This window comes from Onthophagus taurus, chromosome 8, assembly GCF_036711975.1.
Source record: "Onthophagus taurus isolate NC chromosome 8, IU_Otau_3.0, whole genome shotgun sequence".
Taxonomy (NCBI): domain Eukaryota; kingdom Metazoa; phylum Arthropoda; class Insecta; order Coleoptera; family Scarabaeidae; genus Onthophagus; species Onthophagus taurus.
The window spans coordinates 18438277-18448960 of NC_091973.1; the positions used below are offsets into that span (position 1 = coordinate 18438277).

Here is a 10684-nt window from a genome sequence, read left to right on the forward strand (position 1 = left end):
TGTCTCCCTAAATTCCTCTACACAAAGACTTGTTGAATATTTTCATACCCCATTTTGATCTTTTACTCCATTTCGAAGATAACATTGGAGAAGGAACTTTGAAACTTGTCTTCTTCTAAGGTGAACGGCATGATTTAACCTAAAAATAAATCAACGAAATTTATACCAAACCAATTTAAAATAAAATAATTATTTACCTTAGAGAAAAATCACAATCGAATTTTTGTCTTAATAAAGACAGATAATATTAAATAAAACCGCAATAAATTCATAATGAAATATTGAAAACACCAAACGCCAAAACTAAGAACACGACTCTGAGCTCAGCTGATCGAAACTGTAAAGGGCACGGAGAGGCTCGTGCCGTTTACCAGGCTAGGTCGTGCACTCTGCTATCGCGCTCGCTTAAAAACGAACAGCAGTCTATGGATGACTCTGGAAACAGGTAAAGCAATAAAACAACGGAGAATTATTTGAATACTTATACTGGAAACTAACTTTTAAATTTGTTACAAAAAGAAATAGGGAACAATAACTAATGCATTTTTGTATTAAAAATGAACAATACTTTTCAAAACGATTTACTCAATTAACTGCGCGATAATCTTAAAGTTACTTACAATTTATTCTAGCCATTCCTAACGTCCACGTTTCACACTCCGCTATAATTCCTTAAGACAATTTTATTTGTACTACAAAAACACAGAAACCGAAACAAAAAATATAAATTGAAAACAAAACAATTACTTTTTCCAAATTTTCTAACTTCACTCAACGCCCGTTCGAACCTCTCTGCTTTTTTCGATTCCCGCTCCAGTTCTTCCCCTCCTATCTCTCAATTTCGCCCAGCGCTCTTATCACTCCCACGCGATGGCTCCCACGGCCCAAGAACGCTGAGACTTGTGTACAGTAAGTATTGGTACTTGGGAAAGTAGTTTTTAGCGGACCGGCTTTTTTTATCTCTCGGTACTAACTAAACAATTTAACAATTTGTATTAAATTTTTCAATATTACCATTAAATAGGTTTTAATGAGCAAAAAGCTTCTAATCTTTTTTTTTGTAAAATTTTTAGTTTTTCCAAAAATTGTCGTATCAAATTTGATACCTTGGGCCTATATAAACACAAAGTAAAATTTAAGAAATATATTTAACTAATGCGTACTATAAAAAAATAATACAATATATGATGAATTATTACTTCTTATGGAATTCTAAAAAGCAATTTCGCCCAACGGAACAGCAAAGAAAAATTTTACACGCCCTACAGCACACAAACGTCAGATTCTTGTAACCAGGGTTTCTACATTTTGATCTACACTTTTGTTCCTTGTTTTTGAACTCAGGTAGGTGATTGGCTTTGGAAGATGCGAATTTTTTGTCTGGCATATATTGTGGTTTTCTGGCTTTCTTTGGGGGATTTGGTTCATTGTCGAAGTCTGCATTTGTAACGCGTCTAGTAGCTGAACTTGGATCATTTTCTGTTCCTACTTCTGCAAGGTGCACTAGAAGACGTTTTGCGACTCCAAACTTAAAATCTAAGTAATCCATGATGTCCTTTTTCTGAAAGCCTTGATGTTCGGCATCTTTTCTATACTGTAACCATCCAGCCGCCACAGCAAAATCAACAAAATGGTAAATGGCTCGTACCATCCACTTATTTGTTCTATATCTCATTGGATACTTTCCAATAACACGATCTAACAAATCTATTCCACCCATGTTAGCATTGTATGTTTTGACAATAGCAGGCTGTTTCACATCAATATATTCTGAATGTGGCTTACTCCAACGTCTGCATTTGGTTTCAGGTTGAGAATCTTGTAGTGACGAAAGTAAATGCACTGGTCTAGTATCAAACCATTTCACTGCAATAACTTTTGAATCTTCTCTAACCATCTGTTCATAAGTTCCACGTCCTGATTTTTTCATTTTATTATCAGATGTAAACACGACTTTCTTCGGAATTCTAGATTTCATAAGTGTTCCAGTTAAACCAAGAGATCTTGTTAATAAAGCATCGATCAAACCGATTGAGGTAAAATATCTGTCCGTAAAAATTACAGCTTCATGTTGTAAAGTGTCAGACAATCTTCCACCTACATGTAGTTTTTCTGGGGTTGGAATCAAAGCAGACTCTACAGAAGTCCCTTTTCCTTCATACAGATGAAAATCTAAAGGAATACCTGACGGAGTACACATCACAAAATTTTTTAGGCCTAGGGGATTTCGCTTATTTTTAACATACTGTCTCATATTAACTTGACCGTGAAACGGTATCATTTGTTCGTCTATTGACACGTCTATTAGTACGTCTATTGACATACTTCTCTGGTTTTCACGACAGGCTTTTTGAATTTTGTCAAGCATAGGTCTAATTTTCCAAAACTTATCTAAAGTTCTGGTTTGTATAGACACGGCATTATCGTCACCAATTTTCAGTCGCGATCGTAATTGAAAATAACGATTCCTAAACATGTTGTCAGCTACAATTGGTACTTTTGTTTGGCGACCCCAGTACATTCTGATCCGAGGCAAACCGTAAATACCAATCAACATTGAACAGCCAAAAAAAATGTTAATTTCATGAGCAGAAGTATCTAAAGACTTACCAGAAGTTTGTACCTCTCGCATGTTAGTGAACAACGCCACTTTCTCAAAAAAATCGGCATCTAAATATTTGCTAAAATATTCGAAAGGTTCTAAGCAAATATCGTCGCTGTTAACTGTTGAGTGAATATTATCATTTGTCGATAGGCCTGAAGGCCGGAATCTGAATGAAGAGTCCCACTTTTTTTTGTCGTCAGGAACCAAGTTGATCAAAGGCTCATCGTCAGGCTCAGCTTCAATATCATCGATTCCAGTGTCATCATCTAGTAATTCTTCGGCGTCGTCATCTTCAATATCATTTTGAATTAAATCTTCATCGATATCCGAATCGTCTAAGTTATTTTAGCCGCTATCTCTTCAAGCTCTTTCTGAGTGAGGTACCCTAAGTAAAGTAACTGTTATTTTTATTGTTCAAAAGAAACACAAAATCTTGATCAAGTATCGGTAAATACCCAAGGTATCTAAAGCGATACCTTAGCCAAAGGTCGTTCTCTAGGGCAGTAACGGCATGCAATGTTGACTATGATTTATATTTCTGTAAAAATATTGCCTTACTTACGTTTATTTCGATATTTATCCATGTTGTAAAGTTACACTTGTCAAATAGGTTATGTTCACTCGCAATGTATTAATGTACTGCTCGTAGCTTAGTTGGGTTAGAGCGCCACCTATTTTTATGCGTGTGTCTGAAAAGGTTCATAGGCGATACCTACGGAGCAGCAACGTTTTGGAAGACGGAACGTCTGTAATAAAATATATTGCCGGAGGTATCACCTATGATACCTTGGGTTTGAAGAGGTTATACAGATGTCCCAAAACTCACCTGCCAAACATAAACCCCAGATATAGTACTTATACCATATTTATTTTTCGAGCTTTAACATTTGCAAAATCATTAACAATATCGCTAATATTTACATCGTGGCCCATCACAGTGGCTCATTTGATGAGTTTATCCAATTTTTTCGCCAAATAAGATTATAATTTTTTAGTTTCGAGGTGTGATCATATGGTCACACTAGTCGAATAAGGTTTGTACGAAATAAAAATTGATTTTTATATTCTTGGTTAATATATTTTATTATCGTGTATGAAAACTAAAAAAACATTGTAGACACAGACCAATTTGACATTTGTTACATTGTCTTCTTTTTCTATTTGGTACTTCGATGAAATATCCTGTTTGATCATACCTCAAATGTAGTGGCACACGTGAATCTTTTGAAAATGATGGTGGACGGCCACCACCTTTGGCCGTTCTTTGATTGCCGTTTTTATAGAACGGATATCGTGTATTGTAGAGGCAACTGTCACTGCTGAATTGTCCATCCACCTTGCTATCAGAATTCCCTGCTGACCATCTAACGCAAAATCATATTCATCCCGACCTTTTTTCTTCATTGCTTTTGTAGGTATAATGGGGCAATTTTTGGGGGCACGATTTTCCCGAATCGTACCTGTAGCATGGTAACCCAATTTGTTTAGATGGATCAATAGCTAAACACGCGTAGCGATTCGCAAAAGATATCAACTCCCGCGCCACGATGTAAATGGTCGCATGTACGCGCCATTCTCAACATGGGAGAGTTCTGAAAGATATTCGTACGTGGAGTAGGTATGTAAAATAAATAGTCGAGCCGAAGATACCGGGGAGGAACACGAAAATTAACGACCTCAAGAAGGCTAGGAGAATAATGATTTTATGGAATGTTAAAGCATCACCACATGAACGACGCTGACGGAGCGATAAGAAGTTGAAGGAGGCACAGGCAGATACGTAATCAGTGTAAACGATGTTGCTTTTAAAACATAAATACTTTAGGAATTTAAAAAAAGCTTAAAACGCTATGTACACACGCAAAATACAATGTTCTTATAGCATAAATATTTGTAAAATTTTGCGTGACTCTCATAACGAAGCCAAGCATGCGCCAAGCCTTAGCAACAGCTCCATCAACGTGGCCCTAAAACGTTAGTTTGACATCAAATGTGACGCCTAAATCCCTGATCTGAGTCACTCTAGGCAAGGTATTTTTTAAGGTATAAATGTGTGGGCAACTGCCCCCCCCCAGTCGCGACGTTTGCCCCTCCAGTGAAAGCCATTTACCCACAAAGTAAAAACTTTTAATTATTTTCCCAGATTTGCGGAAGGATTGACAATGGAATGAAAGAAGTTGTATTTCTATAATATGTATTTTATTCTACAATGGTCATTGGTGACGGTTTATAAATTTGCTTCCTTTCTAACAAATTTCTTTATAAATTCTCTATTTGAATAAACATGGTAACGTATTACTGTGGTTCCCGGTAACGGCGTTCCTTTTTCAGCAAAAATTCGGCAACTGCCGGTCGTGGGTCGTAATGTGCCGTTCCAATTCCATTTAATGCTATGAACATTCTGGCATTGATTGTTTCCTCTGATGTGGACATTCGATGTGTCGATTTTATTTGGTTGTGATGTGATACAACCTTTTCGACTGTCATCGAATGTGGAGATAACACCATGAGTGCGCAGCTCAATCTTTGTAAAACTCCCGTTGTTGCAGAAATAAGTTTTCTTAATCTAGGACATTTTTACTGCTATGTCGGAAATGTCTAGGTCGCCGGTTTGTTCTATTTGAGGCCAGCAATCACAAACGTTGGATGAGAACTCACTTACAGCATCTTTTCCTTCTCTACTGAAAATGTTCTCAACCAATGTTCTGCCGCCATCAATCATCTCCTTAGGGGTCTTGGAGTTTAAGAACAAAGTGAACGCTTTCATAACGCTGCTTTCTTCAATATTTAAACGTTCCTTCAAAAAATTTATGAAGGACAAAACCACTTCTTTCCTGACTGCCGACCATTCTCGGACGCCAGTGAATGAACATGTTACCAATTGTTCGCCTCTTCCTTGCCAAGTTTTGCTCACCCTCACCCGGCGTTTCATCATTCACCAGCTTTTCTTCGTAGCCTTCTGGAAACGGGTTGTCTACCATCAACAGTAATTTTCGCAAGGCGTTGTTTCTTACAGTTATTACGTCAGGCAAGATTAAATCTCCCGTCTGGAGATGTTTCTGCGAGGTTTGTAAAATTGCAGTAATGTTTGCCATCAAACACGTTTGCTTCCGTTGGAGAGAATTCTCACTATCTCATGTCTTGAGCATTCTTGCTGCAGTAGCTTTTTCACGACGCATGGAATGTTCCGGGTCGGCTATCAATTCTTGCCAAAACTTAATGCACCTAGGGAGATTATGCAGCACTGCAGTTATAAGATTATGCACATGTTCTGCAAATTGCACTTCAAAATAAGGTGGGAATGACAGATATTCGGGAAACATTTGTTGCATTGTCTTCAGTTTTGCGGGAAAGGTTCGAAAATACCTCGAAGTTCCTGTTATATTACTCATCCACATTTTTAGTTCAGGAACCAATTCTAAGGCCGATTCCATTGTTAGGTCAGATAGATGACAGTAACACCATACAGTTAGTAGTTTATGTCCTAGATAGTCCTCTAGCAATTTTCAAAGGCCACTTTCTCTTCCAGTATTGGCAGCTTCTCCATCAGTTGTGACGCCAACTAATAATTCGGTTGGAACAAAAGATTTTTCACAAGTGTTGACCGTCGCCTCGAGCAATCCTTTGGCTCCTTTCGATTCTGGTTGACTAACTCCTATGAAACGACTGCGGAGTACTGTAGGTTGATCCTTGGTAACATACTTAGCAAGAACGTACTTCATGTCTTGATTACCACGATCTACACTTTCATCAATCTGAAGAGATATGCAAAGAGCCGATTTAAACTCGTCACGAAGTTTCTTCTTCTCTGTATCTCCAATAACGTGAAGCATTTCACAATCTCACAATTAAATCGTGGACAACCATTGCTCTATGCTTTTTTAAAGTTTTAACCCAAGGGTGTTTGTCGGATTGCTGCTTCCATAATTCCGCCGCCTTCTTCGCATTCACGGCAGCGGCGTGGACGTTGGAATCAATATGATCAATAATCTGCTGTAGCCTTTGCACACCATCTGCTCCAACTCCTGAGGCAATCGGAACAGTCCTATTTCTGGCTACTCTGGAAGCTTCATCTTTATATTCCTGGCAGATTGTGCACGAAACATGTGTACGGTTTCTATTTTTATCCGCATGAAATATTTTTTTGAAATAAGGGTAGGTCTTTAGCAGCCATCCCAAATCCAACTTCCTTCCATGATATTGGCTTGTGCCAACGTCAGCACATTTGTCATGCATTTATGTGGGCGATTTGCATAGCATAGACATTTAGAAAAGCCGTTCCCGTTCGTAGTTCCGAATTGGTGAAATTTTAAATCGCGCCGTTCTGATCTTGGTAATTGGCAACGAGTGACGAGCAGGAACGGCGACGGAATTTTTTATAAATCGACCATTAAAATAGACCCTGACAATTTTATTACGTACCACAACTTTCTTCATTAGGGACACAGGTGGAAGGCCTAATTTCTGGTTCAAAAGGAACACTAACTGCACTTTGTACATCTGCAACTTTCTTCGAAAAGAACTTTCGTATATCCATGTTGTTATTTCGTACAAATAAACCTCAAAAATTGTTCTATGTATTTGTTTATCCATATAACCGTGAAGAATATAAGGTAAGTATTAATTAAAATTATATACTATGGTGATTATTTATTATTTATTTGTCTTTACTAGTTTCGGTTACACTACCGTCCTCAGAAGACCTGTCAATAACTTTCTAAAAACGTCGGGAAATGGATGTTTATTAATTATTTTATCCATTCATGCATTAAATTATAACTATCTATTGTAAAAATGAACATTAATGAATCAATTCGTTGGTTATTAACCTTTAACTGATGACGTGCATATTCTATAACACAGAAAAAGAAATCTGCCAAAAAATGAAATTTAAGTAAAACTGTTCTAAAAAATTCAACCTTTTGCTTAGTCTTAGTTTTTATATTTTAATTATCTTGAACAAAAAATCTACTATATTTGAATAAAGATTACATTTCAATAAATAAAAAAATAAATAGTTATGCTTAAATAATTTATGGAAAACACAAAACCACAACACCTCAATATCCGTAAAAATAATCATTTATTCCATACAATTCTTGCATATGTTAACTCTGCAGTCATCACACATCGCAATTTTACAATACATACAACTATTCTTAGTTTTTTTGTCGTTCTTCCGGGGACAAATTCCACATCTTTTCCTTTTTCCATCCGAATTAGCTTGAGAAGGTTGTTCACTTATTAGTTTTTTTACTATTCTCGCAATATTCAAACGCAATTCTCGAGGAAGCCTTTGATTTGTCAAGCGTCTATTTAAATGGTCTTCTACTAACTGTTGGCTAAGTGTTTGTATAAATTGCAATCTTGAAATATTGTCATAGTTTGGATAGCTTTGATACAGTACAAAAGAGTTAACGGAAGCAATATCTAATACCGCATAAAATACGGCCATGGGCCATCGTCTGGTTCGCCTACTTGTACTGTAATTTGCATACTTTTTATCTAGTGTGTCTACACCTCCTTTAGTTTCATTGTAAAAAGCTATTATTTCAGGTTTACCGGTAGTTTTGTCGACGCTACTGTTATTATGCATCGAAGAGACCAGAATAACTGCTTTTCCTTTTTTAGGCACGTAGGAAACGAGGGTCACATTTTTGGTAAAACCGTAGAGAGCAGTTCCTGCTGGTTTTTTACGATTTGCTAAGAACTCTTGAGGTATTTCTCGTTTGTTTTTTCTCATTGTTCCTACGTAGGTAAGTCCTCTCTTTCGTAACTCATCAACAACTTCTAAAGAGCTGAACCAGTTGTCAGCAGTTACATTTCTGTTTGTATTTTGAATAGGAGCAATTAACTGCAACACGGATTGAGTAGGTATTGAAAACTTATGTTCTTCACTAGACAACATCTGCCCATCACTGCCTTTTCCAGAATAGATATAACCATTATAAAAATAATTGGTTCGTGCATCAGTTAGAATTTGAACTTTGATGCCATATTTGTTAGGCTTATTAGGCATGTATATCCTAAATTGAACATGACCCCGGAAACCAATAAGCATTTCATCAATGCATGTTAGTTCCCCAAGGGAATATTGCTGTTGACAATTGTTTACAAATCTTTTAAAAACCCACGATATCGCTGCAGTCTATATTCTATCTTCTATATTATCAAAACGTAAGCAAGCTAAAATAACTAGTACCCTTTGTAAAGACATTATACAACGGAATATGTCCCGTCCTGTACCATCTGTTGCAAAAAGAGGGATTGCAAATCTTCATTATTGGATTTGAAAATGGAACTGTAGTACAAGAGTCCAAAGAAAGCTCGAAGTTCTACCATATCCAAATCCTGTAATTCGGGCTTATTGGTTCTTCCGTATCTTTCTCTCATTTCTATAAGTTTTATATTTGTGTACTTTAGAATTTCGGATAATATATCGTTTGTCAGTAGACAAGTCCATACTTGTAAAGGCGTTGCTGAATTTCCAATAGCTTTTGCTTCGCCTCGCAGGCCGGGCAAATGCGACACTATGTTATGTTTTTGCGTTCGAGATCTCTGTATAAGAGGTTGTGATGACCACTTAAAGCGATTTTTTTCCGTAATAAGATTTTGCTGTTTCATTTGATACTTTCTCACCTCTACGTGCCACTTCATCATCACTTCCTTCAGAAACTTCAAATTCTGAAGCTGAGTCATGTTCGCTTTCCATATCATGTTGAGATGAATCATCCACATCACTAACATCACTCTCCGCTTCGTTAAACCATTTCATTAATGTCTCTTCATAGTTAGGATCACCATAACGAGCAAAATTAGAAGTACTAGCCATGTCCGATGTCGTAACGCAATTGGTGACGTGGTGCCAATATGACCCCAATTAAACTTTAATCTCCACTGACACAAACAAGACTGACTGTATTTCAGTAAAAACGCACAGAACCGTGCAAGTACATCTGCCTTAAAGGTAGATGGAGCTACAGTGGCGTAACTATAAAATTATGTAGTTGCCGGTAAATTTAAAATTCGCTGGGGTCACAGGGGCACCACGTCATCAGTTAAAGGTTAAACATGTGACAAGGTGGGTAAATGAGTTAATTTTTAGGTTATGTCAAAAATTGTAGTTCACGTGGATAGGTGGCAATAACGAACTGTAGTGGGCGTGGCTTCAACACGAGGTTATTATCATGTTGGCGGTCGTAGCTCTTTTGGACAGTGGTCTATATAAGATGTTTGGGGATTTCCGCAGTTTTATAAAAAAATATCTCAAATTTCTTAATTTCTAATGTTAGCTTCTAAAGTATTTTTTTCGGTTGAGCTATCGAAACGTAGAGTTTTGACAGTCCAAATAAGGACGTGGCACCTAAAAATTTTTCGCCCGCGGCGCATTTTTTAAGGAAAGTAGATCAGTGCCTCTCCAGTGGAAATTCCTTAAAAAATGCCTTGACTCTAGGTATGGTATCATCACCTAGGCTATAATCGTATCTGATCGTGCCTGCCTTCTTTGTAAAAGAAATAAGATTACATTTTTCAGGGTTCAGTGTCAAGAAATTTGAGCTGCAATAAATACGTAGCGCATCAATGTCGCGGTGTAGCCTCGAACAATCCAAAGGTGAAGAAAATCGTGTAAAAATTTTTAAATCGTCAGCATACATCAAGCAATGAGAGTGTTTAATTATTGAAAAAATATCATTGATATAAATATTAAATAGAAGAGGTCCTAAGTAACTCCCTTGCGGTACACCGAAGGTACCAAATATGCTGTCCGAAAAATAACCATTGATATTCACCTTTAGAGTCCTTCCACGTGTATAGGAGGCAAACCAACGCACAAGATGTTCGTCAATATCAAACATACGAAGTTTTGAAAGAAGCAGAGCATGATCGACTCGAGTCAACCTGAAAGGAATCATTCATAGAGTTTCAAATATAATGGGTGTATTCCAACAACTTGCTCTCGACCGAGCGACCTGCAAAAAAGCCGTGCTGTCTATAGTCGATTTTACTTTTCACAATAAAAATAAGTCTTCTATAAATAAGGTTTTCAAGTATTTTACTAAATAATGGCAATAATGAAAT

At 37.0% G+C, this 10684-nt stretch overlaps 1 protein-coding gene across 1 annotated transcript; it reads right to left on the reverse strand.

Annotated features, from left to right (window-relative positions):
• Positions 1-42: 42 nt before the first annotated feature.
• LOC139431339 (piggyBac transposable element-derived protein 3-like) lies at positions 43-5537 on the reverse strand. The gene is made up of 4 exons (XM_071198990.1): positions 5264-5537; positions 1278-2895; positions 198-227; positions 43-139 (listed from the first exon to the last, which is right to left on the reverse strand). Exons 1-4 carry the CDS (start codon positions 5535-5537, stop codon positions 43-45), a joined length of 2019 nt encoding a protein of 672 aa, XP_071055091.1.
• Between the last annotated feature and the right edge of the window lie 5147 nt (positions 5538-10684).

Excerpts from the sequence above, each read along its gene's own strand:
- LOC139431339 (XM_071198990.1), bottom strand. The coding sequence starts at position 5,537 with ATGAAACGCCGGGTGAGGGTGAGCAAAACTTGGCAAGGAAGAGGCGAA. Across the intron at positions 2,896-5,263 it reads AGAAGGAAAAGATGCTGTAA|ATGACGACGCCGAAGAATTA; the intron begins GTGAGTTCTCAT and ends ATGATATTGAAG. Across the intron at positions 140-197 it reads GATTGTGATTTTTCTCTAAG|GTTAAATCATGCCGTTCACC; the intron begins GTAAATAATTAT and ends ATTTATTTTTAG.